The 16,348-nt window shown below is 33.3% G+C and overlaps 1 protein-coding gene across 1 annotated transcript; it reads right to left on the bottom strand.

Moving 5' to 3' along the window:
* Positions 1–1,645: 1,645 nt before the first annotated feature.
* Positions 1,646–9,439, bottom strand: LOC114717818 (beta-adaptin-like protein B). Its single transcript, XM_028903019.1, has 15 exons — positions 9,267–9,439; positions 8,360–8,557; positions 7,475–7,588; positions 7,098–7,348; positions 6,540–6,675; positions 6,257–6,436; positions 6,079–6,171; positions 5,542–5,753; positions 5,383–5,446; positions 5,124–5,303; positions 4,661–4,753; positions 3,591–3,979; positions 3,080–3,269; positions 2,772–2,975; positions 1,646–2,328 (listed from the first exon to the last, which is right to left on the bottom strand). The coding sequence occupies exons 1-15, from the start codon at positions 9,351–9,353 to the stop codon at positions 2,029–2,031; spliced, it is 2,691 nt and encodes an 896-aa protein (XP_028758852.1). The 5' UTR covers positions 9,354–9,439; the 3' UTR covers positions 1,646–2,028.
* Between the last annotated feature and the right edge of the window lie 6,909 nt (positions 9,440–16,348).

Raw genomic sequence — 16,348 nt, 5'->3', positions numbered from 1 at the left:
ACATTTACACCTTGAAAGGATACAGAGCATAAAGTATTCTTTTCCAATTTGCACATCTATTTTTTAATGGATGTTTAGAGATAGGTTATTGATTACAGCAAAAACATTGACAAATGCACGTCTTTTCATTACAATTTCTATTATAGTTATTGACTATTTATTATTTATACTCTGTTATAAATTAATTTTATTCAAAAATTTATATTTGTAAAAAATAGAAACAGAGGTTATCATTATAACAAAATGAAAGAAAAAAGCTATCAAAAGTTTATAATATTTTTAATGTATCTTTATTTTAATTTTTGACTTTAAAACTTTCTTATATTGTAATCTTACTAGGTTAATAATTAGACTCATCATAAATTTGTTATATATATATTATGTACATATGATTATTTTTATTAATTTTTTCTCAATTATTATGTTACCGATCCGAACATTTGAATCATGACTTGCTGACTTTTCTGCTTTGACATCCAAGTCAACTTTTAAAACATTGATTACAGGACCTCAAACAAGGATTCTCAGAGTATCATTCATGTTAGGCACTTTTTTTTAAATGTGTATGTCCTGAATATATTGCGAGATGGTTAAAAGTTGATTATTGAGGTATTAAAAAAAAAACACTTCTTTTAGACGACGAGTAAAACTTTGCTTCTTTTTTTTTATGGTTATAAAAACTTGATTCTAGCTCTTCTGACTTCTAATTTAATCATTCAGTGATAAATCGTTTTTTACTTTAAAACTTTCTTATGTTGTATGAAATTTAATACCCTAATTATAGACATCATACAGAACTTTGCCAGTAAACCAACTTTGGTCCTTACCTTTTTCTGTTAACAAAGTTAAGACATACTCCATCGGTTCTTAATATAAAACTTAATTATTGAATTGATTTTAATCCTAAATATAAGACATATTTTTTTATATTTATCAATTTTTTCTAAATTATCCATGTTAATACTCCCTCAAGCATAATCAAGTAAAACAGGGAAGAGTGATATTAAGAAAGATGATTATGGTGTTCTAAGAAAAATATATCACTAACTTACCTAACTTCCTTACTCTAATCAAATTAGTTAAATAGGTCTTATATTAAAAACCAGAAGAATATTATTTTTGGCAGTAATTTGATTGGCTGACACAATCTCTGAATGGAGTTACTAATTGGTAAACAGACATAATAATTTGTTTTCCTCAATTTTAAGAAATTATTCATAACTTGGAAATAATACCTACAAATTTCATGTTACATATCAGATATATGTACTTTAGGCTTGCTATTAAAACTCAAACAGACATGTTATACACATTATAATAATTAATAAATCTAGAGAACCTGGTCAAAAAGAAAATTTATTGAAGACATAATTTAATGAATACAAATTGGGAAGAAAAAAAAAAGGTTTCAGGCTCCTTTTACCAATATGGCAACCGGGTTAAATTAAGCATACATCACGAGTCATACTTTCATTTTTCGATACAACAAGAAATGAACTAAAACATCATTGTTGAGATCACAAATCTGCATTGTGGAGGAGGCGGATATCACTAGTCATACTTAAGTTGTTACTTCATCCCATAGCGTTTCACTTTCATCCATTCATTTAACAATTAAGATCAGGACAATATGGCACTAGACACAAAGTCCAACAATGTTTACTATGCTAATTTATTAGTATTAAAACTAAAATAGAGTTGTATAAAATAAGAATACAAGTGAAAAATGCAAGATACTAACGGCACCAAGTAAGATTATACAAAGAAAACAAAAACTTACAAGCCATCGAACCTTTATCAAAAAGCCGCCCACAGAGACTACAAACAATATTTTGGTTCTCAAAACCCCCCATTTGGCAAAATGGCGATACAGGTTGGGACAGCAGAAAAGGTCACTCACTGGGTGATTCTTTAAGAATAAAGAAGTTACAACACACCAGCTTAACGCACCTATTGCAGACGCTAAGAAAAACAACATATAAACACAAAATCTAAAATAAAAAAGAAGAGCATATGATTAAAAAAGAATTAACCCCGCAGAAGGGTCTCAATGGCCTCGAAGAGAAGACCTGACATTTCAGGGCTGGGAGTCTTGGCTGCACATTTCACACCAGGATTTCCAACCACTGTGGTAAGTTCAATCAAGAATGGTATGCCTCTGGGGATTTTCGTTGAGAAGTAAAAGACATCCTGGTTTGCATTCTTGCGTTTTGCAATAAAGAACATGTTCGATGCAGCCAGATGTTCCAGTGTTGCTTCCACACTGCCAATCACTAGGTTGGGGAAGTCATTGGAAATCTCATTTGAATCCGGAAGGGATCTCCATGTCTGCAGCAAATTTAGTGATCAGATTTCTACTTCCACATGCAAGTCAATCATTGGGACAGCAGCAAATTATCATTGTGTAAAGTTTCACTAGAATTAGTCCTTTTAGTATTTGATTCAACTCAGCTTTTTCGGTTTTTCACTCCAATACTAAGGCAATGGATGTCCTTGGGCTTTGCCCAAATCTACATCCATCTAACCGTCAACTGAGCTAAAATTATTAGGCATTTAATGGAATTCATCTGACTCATAGTTGGACTAAATCATTCAAGGGAACAAATTGGAAATTCGACACATTAGTTATATAGCTTAATTAGATATTAAGCACATATATTGCATGGAATCTGAGGTTGACAGGGCAGCTTCCAATGATTTTCTTAATTGGGAACCTGTTGTGGTTATATAAGAAGATATTACTAAAAATTGGAGGGAAAACAAAAGTATACCTCTAGAAAAGCAGCACGTTCCATTTTTCCATCCTCTGTAAAGAATGTGTGCAGGGAGATTTTGTCATTAAAATACCACACAGGTTGTTGATTGTTTTTTACAGCAACCTGCAAAAGTGAGCTGGGAGGACCTTGGGACATATTCTGGAACATGACCATAGGTAACAGTGTCATTGCAGATGCTCCAGGTTGCAACAGTGGAACCTGGTAGGATATAAGCCATTTATTAGAATGTTTGCTTTGCTGAACTCACTGAGATGGACAAATTCAATTCTCAGTTAAATGGTAAAACCATTAGAATTAGAAACCTGAAGGGGTCCTGCAGCTGCAAGACCAAATGTGTTCTTGTTGAATTGTATCATAAATCCATCAAGTGGAAACTGAGAGTTGTTCTCAAACAGCAAACTGTAAAAAACTTGCCCATCCCTTCTTGTCAGCTGTGCACTGATTTGTAAACCTTGACCAGTTGAAGCAGGTAGCAAAACAGGCAATGGAGGTCTGCAATCAGGGGAGAGGACCTAGTTAAGTTTGATTTCATAACAACCAAAGTAATAAAGGTTCAAGATACTCCTGAGGCATTGATATTTTATTGTCTTCTCTTTCCCATCTTCAAGAGTAATACTTTGATATTTAATACTTACCAAAGAATTCCAAAAAGTCACCAGATAACAACACATATTTTATAACTTGCGATAGAATTACAAGGACTCTTTAATCACACGGGAAGTGCAGGCCATGATTCAAAAATGAAAGCATATAGTGGACAACTGACTTCAAAACAATACAAACCATAAAGCACAATGATATTTTTTTCCTTACCCAGTAGGAGTAACTGGTTGATCAAGAGGAACAATAGAATTGTTATCCATGCCCATCAAATCACCAAGTAAATCTGGCACAGGTGCAGCTGCAGGAGAAGCTGCCACAGGTGCAGCAGATGCAGGTGCTTGCCTGGCAGTAGATGGTGAAACTGGGCCATCAGCAGGATGTGACTCAGAAGATCCCGCTTCACTTCCCTCAGGGTAGTCTTCATCTTCAGTTCTTTGGGCTGATGAGACAACACGGGTTACAAATGCATCTGGGGGCTTGTGATACACAGAAGACAATGTAGCAATGTTGGCCAGAAGTTCATCAAGAAGAGAAGAATCAAGCTGGTTTGAATCATCAGTTATCACAGGCTTCTCAGCTAACACAACATCCTTAGCTGCCTGAGGAAGAGAAGTCCATCAATTGCGAAGACTGAGAACACTACTATTGTCAATTGTCAATTGTCAATTTTAGCTGCATACTAAGCAAATTAAACAGGACGGAATGAAACCAATCAACAAGTTGCAGTAGCTATCCTACAACGAAATTCCAAGTGCTCAGATGTTTGAATGGTAAAAGGGTAGTAAAGTGATTCCGAGAAATTAATGTGATTTGCTATGGTTTTGAAGAAAGTTTGGTAATTGAATTGATAGGGTGATCATGTTTTCATGAGTGGAACCTTGGGCAATGCAGAACTCTTATGATGCCTTAAAGCCTTAGGAAATGTATGTAAAGGTTTCCTCAGGGTTTCAAAGAATTAGATAAGAAAGTGAGGAATTTTTCATCTGATAAAACACAATTGCCTACTGGTAATCCAGACCAGAACATGACGCCATCTGAGACGGTGGATCTCAGTTACACTCAAGGGCAAGGGCCATGCATATTGCGGATTGAGTCCCTCTTTCACTGTCAAATTTTGCTAGGCCCTCTACCCCTTTTTATCAGTTAGGAAGCACATTCAGAGAGCAGCCCTTGAGATTTTCCCATCTCATCCATTCTTGAAAAGAAGCATATCAACTAGGTGGATGCAGATAAGCAAAAATGAAATCAAGAGGCTAAATTTCAAATTCAAGAAATCAAACCTCAGGATCAGTAGATAGGAGACGCCAATATATGTATGCACGATCCCGCAAATCAGGATTATCTGTCTCCACAGTTGCATTGTTCAAAACAACCTGCAAATGTGAAAATTTAAGTGAAAATTGGCATGATAAGATTCGAAGAATGTGCAAACAGCATTTATACTTGGAAAAAACCCAAAAGCCTTTTATTTTATTTTTATTTTTACTTTATTACCACAAGCAACACTTTGGTCTTGACCAAGATCAAAACACATTTGCATTTTAGATTTCGTTCTTCTAGCAGTTGTTCCAGATGTAATCTTAAAGATATGCTCTTCATATGCCTGAATCTATCTTGTTCACAAGAAGTTAGATCTTATTTTAAGAATAAATGAAGAATGCCAATTTTTTTCCAGATCAAATTCTTCTAGCAGCAGTTCCAGATATAATTTCAGAGATGCAACAGGAGGTGCAAAGACAGAACCTGAATCATTTGCTGAGGACCCTCAGTTGGCTTCTTAAGGAAAAGTTTAACAGTAGCAGTCAGCAACTGTAATTGGACTTGTGCAGGCTCTTCTGGGAAACTTTCCAAAAAACTTTCAAGAAGCTCGTCAGCATTGTCAATTCTTTCTGCATATTCTCCAATTATCCAAATCATTGATGCCTGTAAACACAAGGGGATAAGAAGATAAGCATGCATGATAATGAACCGTAAAAATGACAGATTGCGGGGGAAGTACTACCTTGGCCTCTGGCTCATCCAAGGTATCCAAGCTCTCACAAAGTGTTGCAATAATGGACTCATATCTGAAAGGAAGATTGAATCACAAAAGTAATCAGTAATCACTAACTGTGCAATCTTCTGCTCTAGATAAATGCAGAAAAAATGAAGATGACATTACGTATTAGGGTATCTTCTAAAGATATCTTTGATAACAATGATCGCCTCTTGAACCACATAATTTACTTTTATCTTGATCAACTCAAGCAAAACACTAATGCATCGTTCAGCAGCTCTCTCTAATTTGATGGCACAACGACCAATTGCTCGAACAGCCTTTCTAACAAAATCCACATCAACTTCTGTAGCATATTCCTTGAACTCCAATAAGACCTGCAGGCATTCCAAGGAAAAGGGAAAATATATCAAACTAATCCTATGGTTGATATATTAGCTGGTGTGAAGCTGCAAACTCCAAAGGCTTCACATGGAAAAAATGTTCTATTGAATTGAATGGCTTATCCACATGGTGACAGAGCAAATCTGCACCAAATGAATGAAGTTATATTCAGGTCTAATTCATGTGACAGGATAAATGATAACCACACCTACAGTCAATCACATTTTGCAAAGCTTCACTGAGGAAATCAAGATTTATCAAAACCAGAAGAAGGATGAAAGAAAAAATATGAACTGACAACACCACGTATAAGTTTACCTGATCTATATTTCGGTCAGAAGCAAGTTTAATCATGATCTCTAACTTCTCCATTTTCACATAGATTGGGTCATTGTACTTGCAGAAAAACACCTGCACATCGAATAAAATCTCCATAAGAGTGTAAGGTAAAGGGTATGAAGAAGTGGTAAGTTTAAAATACTACGTTTTAAATCACCTTTATTTCATGAGCAAGAATTGTTGGTCTTCTTTGTACAATGAGATTGATATTTCGCAAGGCAACATATTGTATCTCAGGTTCTGCAGACAGTAGAGTCACAAGAGGAGGAGCCATCTTTTTGCAAAGATTCCGAACCACATCAGTACTGGAGATAAGCTCCATTTGTTGAAGGATCATCTGCAATGTACATAGTTTTGCTTAGCAAACCATATGAAAAATAAACTCTAAGATATCAGCATTAACACATAGCAACAAAATAACAATTTACAGAAAATATCACCTTAACAGCTGATAGTACAACTGCACAATTGGCATGCTGCAACCGTGGGGTAACCCGTTCTACTATGTTCTCAGCCTCACGAGCATCAGCTGCCTTGTATCGGGAAAGAGCATCCAATATGAAAACTTGACCCCACCTGGCACGTTAAGTAAAAGCAAGCAGTGTCAGATAGTCGAACCACTATTTGGTCATTGTTGTTGTCATTATCATTACACATCATCAATAAGGACAGGAAGAAATCTTCCTTTATAGAAATGAAAAGAAAACAGCAGGCTCAAGTGACCCAAAAAGACAACAAAGTTGTCCAAGAGGGTTATTCCATAAGAAAGTAGCAACCTGACAAAGCAAATCTGAACATGTAACTCCATAAGAAGGATATCTATAATGTAGCGCCCTATGGAAAATGTACAAATACATAATTAAAGCCGCATAATGGTTAGGAATCAAATGTGCTGTTCCCCTATGGAGCCAAAATGCTGAGAAATTGCATTAAAACAAAAGGCAAAAGTTGTTCTATTTGAAAATTAGATTAAAAAAACCTGTAAGATCAGAACTTACTCAGTACATTCATTTAAAGCAGTGAGGAGCTTGGAAAGTGTGTGGCTGGTGATCTCAAAGATGGGTCTACTGCTGTTTTCCTGGATTTCAGCTAGTGCTGCAACAGCATTGGCTACAACCATTGGATTATTATCAGATATCAAATCCTTCAAGGATTCCAAGAAACCTCGATCCTCAACTAACTCTGCATTTATGTCATAAAGTTTGGCAACACAAATAGCTGCTGTCTTACGGACATATGGATCATCATCCTGTTGAATTATAATATCGAAGTATAGGGTCAATAAGGGAAGCTAAAAATAGCATCGCATTGTTATCAACATTATAAAAAACATAATAACGGAAACATGAAAAAGTATACAGTGCTTTGCAATTACTTTTAGGCATCTCTGAAGAGGATCACACAGATACTCAGTAATTTTATCAACACGTATGCATCCCATTGTCCGCACAGCCAAAGCACGAATTAGAGGATTTGGATCTTGTGAATCCTGTGAAGCATTGGTTAATAAAATTAAAAAAGATATTAGTTCACAGCTACAGATTAATTTCTAACGGGGGGAATGGGTGCAGAAAATTCAATTCAGAAGCTATAACTTGAGATTTTAGATTAAAATTCAGAGCCTATAAAGCAGGCTAAAGTAGATTCAAAACACCCCAAAGCAAAGGAGTCACTATTTCAAAAATCAAAAGGGCATCCTCTAATAGGATCCCCACCCCCCTTCCTTTTCCTTTTCTCCAGGAATGGCAGCAGTGCCTCGAAGCCAGAGGCACTGAAGTAGGGGAAATGTTCCTTCCATGAGTAAAAATTAACAGAGAAAAAAATCAGGGAAAAAAGATGTAGTTAAGGACGACTAAAAATTTCCATTGCATAACCCCCAAAACAAAGATTGAAAAAAGAACGAACGAAATAGAGATTTTGCTCAAGTAGCAAAGAAGAGGTCCTGACTAGAGGAAACTTGACTGAGTCATCCATAGGCAATGACCCCTTTTGGTATATTACCTTGGAGCCTTCGACTCATCTTGATGTTATAATGAATAGTGTACACTACGTGGAAGCACGAAATTCTTGGGGAAACAGGATACATTGCAGTATAATTGCAAAATCAATATATGGATGCTTATCTTTTAAACTCATGAACCAAAGTCGCATGCAAAGGTCACAAAGGAATGGGGTGATTGATAGCTAAGCAAAACACCGAAACCAACAGTTAACAATCATGAGGAACTAAATAGGCAACATTGGTCATTCCAGGTTTTACCTTCACAAATGTATTCACTGCAAGTATTGCTAGGTCAGGCTGACTTTTTGCATAATTTATCAGATACAAGTAGACCAGCTTTTTTAACTCCAAATTTTCTGTTTGCATGCAATTCACCACATCTGTGAACAATGATGAAACATCCTTCCCAACAGTCATAGCAGCAATCACTTTTTTTACAGCATCTTTCCTTTTATCCTGAAAACATGTAAGAATTGTTAAGGCTCACATGCTTTCCAATGTACAATGTCAGCTAGCAGTAAGTGGAGCCAGCATAACACATTAAAAAGGCAACAAAGAGAAGACCAATGAAACATAAGCAAATCTCCCAGTTCTAAAAGTTAACTTCCCTTGAGCAAAGGGCTAGTCGTATAAATTCTCCCAAAAACACAGGCAAATGTAGCAATGCATTCCATTGGCGAGAAAGAAAGCATTACAACGATGGGGGCAGTTGAAGCACTAAATTTTGGCATCCGTAAAACATATATTAAGACTTATATCTCAATCAAATTCATCTAAATCTGGATCTTAATAACATAATTATTTACAATCGACCATGGCCACGATATTTACAACACAGAAGTGAGCTTGTCTAACTTGAACGTGCAATTTACTTCAAATCCAGCTCATTCTCAACCGAAAAACAAAACACTCAGTAAAACGCCGAAAGAAACCCAAATAGCATCGTTGAGAGATCAAAGAAGAATAACCAGATTATTCACGAAACCCCAAGCATTACAATAATAAGAAGTATTTCAACGTGGATCCAGAAATGACAGGACTCGGTATAACAGAACAACAACCCATAACTGAAAATCCCAAGGGATCTGCAACTCGCGAACATAGAATTGACTGTGGACACAGCGGATCGGAAAAATCATAGAAATGAGAAAATGCAGAGGGGAACCTTGTACTGGGAATTGAGCTCCTCTTTGAGCTCAGGAATTTCACCCTTCTTGGTGGTGGAGAAGTACTTGGAATCGTTCCGACTCATCTCGCTGAATTTCGTTCGTATCAAGTCACCCTCCTCCTCGTCTTCTTCCTTCTCCTGCGAGATCAGTAACGAGAACGGGAAATGTGAAAGATGCTGGTTTCAAGAATCGATTTTAGCGACGACCACGGGAGGCAGTCGTCAAACGCTGCCGTTTCGTTCCTTAGTGAGCCCACGCCGTGCCGGAGGTTCTCTTATTTAGGAGGGCGTTTTTAGTAAAAATCAAAACATAATTTTAAAAGTATTTTTATAATATACAACATGAACATACAAAGAACCTGTTTGCTTGAGCGATTGGGGGGATAAAAGTAGTTTATAGAGATTAAAAGTTAGATTGATTTATATTTAGTCTGTTTGGATTAGCAGTAAAAAAAACAGTTTATTTCGAATCTGACTTTTAGAAAAGTAAGATTAGGTCAAAGTAAAATTAGACAAGATGAATTGTGTTTGGATTGAAGTTTAAAAAAATTAGTTTGTAAAAGTGAGATTAGTAAAATGTTGTTTAGTTTATGATTGAGTAAAAGTAAATTTGTTTGAGTAAAAGATATGGAACCCACATTTTGTCTTTCTCTCTCCACTTTTCCAACTCTATATGCTGTAATTTTTAACTTCTCACTTAAGTATGTGATTTTGGCATAAGTTCTTAATTTTTTAAGCTCTTTCAAACGTACTCAAATATATTAAAAGCCAAAAGTCCTTGAAAGCCACTCAAACATGGCTTCAAACAAACACATTATCATGTTTGGCATCACTTTTGGCTAGAAGTCATTTTGCCTCAAGAAGCCACCTTAAGTCATAAGCTAATTTTTATGGCTTATGGCTTATCTTGCTTATCCAAAAATAACTTTTCAGAATCAACAGACATTTTTACCTTTATATTTATGTTGTCCTATACTTCTCTCTACATATTCCTTATGCTTCCAATGAATTTTTCCTTATTTATTTTTAATCCTCTTTTAAATTAAAAATATTTTTTAACAAAAATTTTATAATATTTTGATATTATTTTTCATTTTATATCTACATAAATTGTGTAGACTATATCATCCAGTTAATTATGCAATATTATTTAGTTAAAAAAATTTCACATTAATGTAAATATATTTTATTCATCAAATGGAACTTCTTTCTGTTATAATAATTTAAAATTATTATATTTTTTAAATTCATATTTTTAATTATTTTTATCATTTAATAAAAATCATACCTATTTTGGTCATTTTATAAACTAAACTTACTTATCAAATCATAATCCAAACAACTTTTCTACTTTACAAACTAACTTTTATAAAAATGAATCCAAATATAAATCACATTACCTAATATATATGTTACCCAATCTCACTTTTCTTTTCGGCCAAAAAAAAAATCTCACTTTTCTAAACATCATATTGTAAATAAGTTATTTTTTTTACCGTCAATCCAAATGGACCGAGACTGGAGGAGATTGCCTCGTTTTGTAAAAAACAAACTTTTAAAAAATAGTTATTGGTGTTGCCAAACACCCCTTTAGACGAGGTCCATTTTTCGGATGCACGAGTTTTGTTTTAGTTTTCAGATGACAAGGGAGAAAAACTAGACAATTATTCTTGTAAGCTTAATATTTTTATTTAATTAAATTGAAATAATTAAATTTTAAAATATTAATAAGAGGGAAAACCATTTTACAATACCTGGAATTTTTCTCCATTTTTAATTTGATATATATACTTTTCTCTCCTAATTAATCAGAACAAAAATTAATCTAATGTAAAATTAATTTGTTTAATTAAGAAGAAAAAAATTACACAGGTACTAAATTAAAAATTAATAAAAAGTAGGTACTTATAAAATGATTTTTCCTTAATAATATTAGTGAAATGGGCTTAGTAGCTTTCTTTCAGCAAAAATGTCTCTTAAAAATTTAGCATGACCTTATATTAGAGGTGTTCAAATTGTTTCGTCCCGTTGAGTCCCTCTCGATCCTAATCATTTTGGAACGGGACAGGACGGGACAAACAAATTTTTGGGATGCAGAACGGGGTTGTCCCATACCAAGGTATATAATTTTAAAAAAATTCAAATATGTAATAAAATACAAATTATTAAAAGTATTGTCCATTTTTAAAGGTCCAAATTTTAAATCCATATTGTTTTGAGCCCAAAGTAATCTATTAGACCAAAAAAAGAAACAAGAAGAAATTCTAATCAAATTTAACAAGCCCAATATTTTCTGAATTGAAAGCCTAAAATCAAAAAGAAGGGAAAGTCCTGATTTTGTCTCGGTTCCTTTTGGGACACCGGACAAAAATCTCACCCCATCACTTTTTACCAAGTTGAGATTGAGACGGCCTTATTCCGGTCCCATCCCGTAAATATCCCTACCCTCTATCATTAGACAAATTTTTTGTTTGGTGAATTTGTACTGAAACATGATATTATTACATGTTGTTCGATTATTGTAGAATTTTTTAGTAGGCACATTCTTATTCCTTTGTTAGAATTTTAATAATTCTCCTAAAATTGAAAAAACCTTTTTAAAGTGACGTTGGTAAAGGCGCCGGTGAGAAAGCCAATGTCACGTTTGAAAAGAACATATGACGGGAAACGCAGCAGAAAGAATTTCAAGATAAGTTGTGATTTTTTCAAGAAATTACCATATTAGCTAGTTTGATATTCAGTTTCATATTAAATATAAGATTTCAGTTTATTTTATCTATCATGTTCATCATTTCTTGAAACTAATCATTATAGTAGTTGCGTGTGATCCAAGCTTCATCAAATAATAGTTACAGCCAATACACATGATTAGTAATTGTAGTTTTGGGAAGACGACACATATTTATTACAAATAACTAATTTAAATAATTTTCTTAATATACTACCTCCGGTCTTTAATATAAGACCCTGTTTGACTTTTATTTTGGTCCTAAATATAAGATCCCAATCCACTTTGTCTCTAATATTTATGCATTTTTTTCCAAAATAGTCCTTCTAATAATTGTAGTCCTAGCTAATATAGTTGATTAGTAAGGATATTTTAGGAAAGGCAACACCTGTTTATTACAAATAACTAACTTAACTTCTTTTCTTAATCTTCTCAAATTAGTCAACTGGGTCTTATAATTAGGACTGGAGGTAGTATACAAATTAGTTATCTAGTTCTCGTATTAATAATTAGAGGTACTATTATAAAAGCTGCATACCAAACACATACCGGCATGAATTCCTTTTTTGTTTTATTTTCACTTTCAATTTTTAAATATTATAAAAATATATGCAATTTTTTATGAACTCTAAAATTAGTGTCTCTTCCCGTGCCTGGAAGAGAGGAAAACAATGCCTAGTGAAGGTAATTATTCTAATATAGTTATATTTTAATTTAATTCAATTTCAATTTGGGCCCTGTAGGAAGCTTCGGCCCCCAAATCCGGTTTAAAAGAAATGGCCCAATGTCAAGTTCACGGGAAAACCTTTCCAATGGCTTTTTTTCCCGCATCATTTTAATTTCTCATGTATTTAATTTTATTCCTTTTTTTTTTCTTGGTGTTAATTGTTGAAGAACAAAAATATTAACAAAATCATCTCTTATCAACAAATGCGATGGGGAAAAATATAGAGGATGAAATTAATTATTTTACTGTCCCTAGTACCCGGATAATATTTTGCCCTATTCACGTATACAGACTCAGCAGTAGGAATACAAAGTTAAGTTAAAATTTATTCATGTATTGTAGTCATTTCTTGAATATTTAAATTTAAATTTTATCTGTAATTAAAAATATTTAAATTTTGTAAATACGTGCAAGAAAATGTTGAAGAAAAAAATTGTAAAATGAGGCACAGAGCCCATTAAGTATTTTTTTTATTGAATACCAGCTTGCAATAATTTTGTATTGAATTAATTATTTAATTTTCATATGAGGGTTTTTTTTGCTAGGTACAATTATTCTCCTACTAGAGACAATCCAATTCAAAATACTGTCAGGTATCATTGAGCACTTAATATGAGCATTTCTCTTAAAAAGAATTTAAAATTTGATTCATCACGTTGTGAAAGACTAAATACTTTTTATAAACCCAGCCCCATTGGTACATAGGGGCGCTCTCTTTATTTCTTTTTTCAGGCCACCACATGGGCTCCCTATTGCAAAAGGATTCCTTTGTCTTGGCCTGGTTTAAAGAGTTGGGCCAAACTCACTTTTAGGACTGTAGGCTTATGGCGCTTTTAATAATACCTTCTATATTTTATGATTAAAATTATTTATTGGAAAGAATTTAAAAGGTATCAAAATCGGACAGTTCTGAAGGAAAGGAGAATCTATGTAAATCAATATTTAAATGATAGATAATTTAATTATGATTTTTATCATTTTGGATTTTCTTACATTGGAAAAAAATTAATATAAAACGCGTAACGTCTGAGAAACTGAAATTCCTAAAATAACAGGTTAATGAAAAACAGAAAAATGGTTGGAGTGACGAGACTCGCCGACCCAGCCGCTGATGTCCAAGTGCAACCGAGTATGGATATTTTGGTCCAACCAAAATATTTACCAACCAAAGACTTGACTTTTTGAAATATAAAAATCGAATTTGATAACAATTAGGTTCTCAACAAATCTTTTCAAGAAATGGTTTATAAATATTGATTGTTGCAAGTTGCAACCTTAGACTTTCATTAAAACCTTAAATCCATTTTTTGCAATTGAAACTCTAGATTCACAGCCATCTAAACTGATATTTATAATTCATTCAAAATTTTGTTCAAATCCAATTGCCATTAAATTAATACTGATTCTTTTTATAAGTTTTAAATCTTTAAATCACGCAAATTAAAATTTTGATTAAAATTGATTAAAATATTAAATATAATATGAAAAAAATACAAGTAAGATAATTAATTAAGAATCAAAATTTAAAAATAAATACATTAAATATTCAGACATCTCTAAAATATTAGAACAACTTATAAAAGGGATCAAATTTATTCAAAAAATTGAAGCTTATAAAAAAAACGCGTCTTAATATTATGGAAAGGAAGTGTTATTCTTCTTTTAAAATATAAGGTCTCAAGTTGGCAAAACTATATATATATATATATATATATTTTTTTTTTACCCATTTGGTCCTATTTATAGAGTAGAGAAAGAAGACATTTTTTAGTCCTATTTATAGGACATTGAAATAAATTTTCTGTATGTACAATTTTATCCTTTATTTATTTTGTATTGTCTTTGTTTACATGAAGAATAATGTATATTAAATAGGAATAAAATTAAAAATTATTAAATTTTAAATGAAAAATAATAAAATTTAAGATTTTTTTTACCAATATGAACCATATTGAAAATAACTTATTAATAGTATCAGAAGAGTGTATAAGCTCCTTAAATGTCATTTGTCACCTCATAACGGTGGGGTTTTCCCTTGAGAAACCAGAAACGTTTCCCTCATGCATGGATCCGCTTGCATGCTCGGACCAATCGCTGATATTAATTATTAATCATATGAAATTATGAATAACGTGTAACGTTCTCTCTCAATTTTTATTTTTAAAAAATAAGGCTAGGGTAGGGTGTACGTTTTAATTTATGCATCTCCTTTATAACTTTGAACGCATAACCTTACTATTAACTTTATTTTATGCATCTTCATCATTCACCGTGATTTATTGTAATAGTATTTAGGGAAAACTATCTTCTGGGTCCTTCTAGTTTCAGTCAAACTTGGTCAGGGTCCCTATAGTTTATTTTTTAGGATGTGAGTCCTTAAAATTTAAATCTGTTAAATTTCAAGTCCTTTTGTCAATTAACGGTGCTGACACGGCTTAATAAGGTGAAAAATGATTAGGTGGCAAATGGGTTCACGGGATTACAATTTTTTTTTTCGTGGTCACTTGGCCTTTAACAAAACACACGTCATCTAAGAGCTTTTTTCAATTAAAAAAATTGAAAATTGATCGGCAATCAATGAAATAATAGATGCAATTTTTTTTTTAATGCCTTTGGATCAATCTTGTTTCCGATACAATGGAAAGACTAAGTAAAAAAAATTTTGGGTTCATAATTTACAGCGAGCTAACATTTAGAGATGGGAGAAAGTGCCAAGTAGAATCATGGGGTTTTATTAAGAGCTCTCTTCGCAAAATTATCAGCCTCCAAGAGACCAAGTTCAAATTTTGTTTTTATCTGGTTTCCTTCCATTAATTGCTGAACATATATGTAGGGATTGGGGACTGGATTGGGGAGGCCATCTTATAGGATAGAAGGCTGAGAGCGGAGAAGAAATATAGAAAATGGGTAAGTATTTGAGCAACAACTAAGTTTCTTCCATGAAGTTTTCACTATATTCGACACCGATAGCTCAGAATCCTCAGGCGTTCTCTCGGTGGCAATCCAACGCAAGCCCAACTTAAAGCTATTGGCACTCAAGAGAATCTCACAGCCCCACTTTGTGTTCTCTCGCTTTCTCGATCTCATGGGTCATGGCCAAGCACATAAAATCTAAGCTCTTCAATTACCAACTTCGCAACGCTTTCAAGGATCTTGACAGACTCTACTGACTTCGTCTCTCGCTCCGAACTTCATCATATCCTCACCAGTGTTGGTGAGAAGTTAGAGCCCACTGAGTTTAATGAGTGGATTAGGGAGGTCGGTGTGGGTTCCGATAGTAAGATCTGAGTTTGTTCAGATCTAGAACGAAGGTGACAAGAAGACAATATGAACATTCAGTGATTTCTAGCCGCTTCCAATGCCTTCTCTAAGGTTGTCAAACTCACGAGTTTAAACAAACTCGTGATAATGATGTAAACTCGGATCATAAACTTGAATTGTAAACTCGTAAGAGTTTACTTTTATTAATAAACTGATATTAAAAGTATATAATCAAATAATTAATATATAAAAAAGAGAACAATTTCATTTAAATATATTTTAAATTTAAATAATTGAAATTATATCTATCAATGTTCATAATGTATCATTTCAACAAAGAAATTTCTATAAAAATCATATATA

The sequence above is a fragment of the Neltuma alba genome, unplaced genomic scaffold (genome assembly GCF_004799145.2).
Source record: "Neltuma alba isolate B1F8T4 unplaced genomic scaffold, ASM479914v2 tig00011777_pilon, whole genome shotgun sequence".
NCBI lineage: Eukaryota > Viridiplantae > Streptophyta > Magnoliopsida > Fabales > Fabaceae > Neltuma > Neltuma alba.
Note: the sequence above shows the minus strand (reverse complement) of the source record. Positions and strands in the feature narration are given on the sequence as shown.

Excerpts from the sequence above, each read along its gene's own strand:
- LOC114717818 (XM_028903019.1), bottom strand. The coding sequence starts at position 9,353 with ATGAGTCGGAACGATTCCAAGTACTTCTCCACCACCAAGAAGGGTGAA. Across the intron at positions 6,676-7,097 it reads GCTTTAAATGAATGTACTGA|GTGGGGTCAAGTTTTCATAT; the intron begins GTAAGTTCTGAT and ends TTAACGTGCCAG. Across the intron at positions 6,172-6,256 it reads TTCTTGCTCATGAAATAAAG|GTGTTTTTCTGCAAGTACAA; the intron begins GTGATTTAAAAC and ends TTCGATGTGCAG.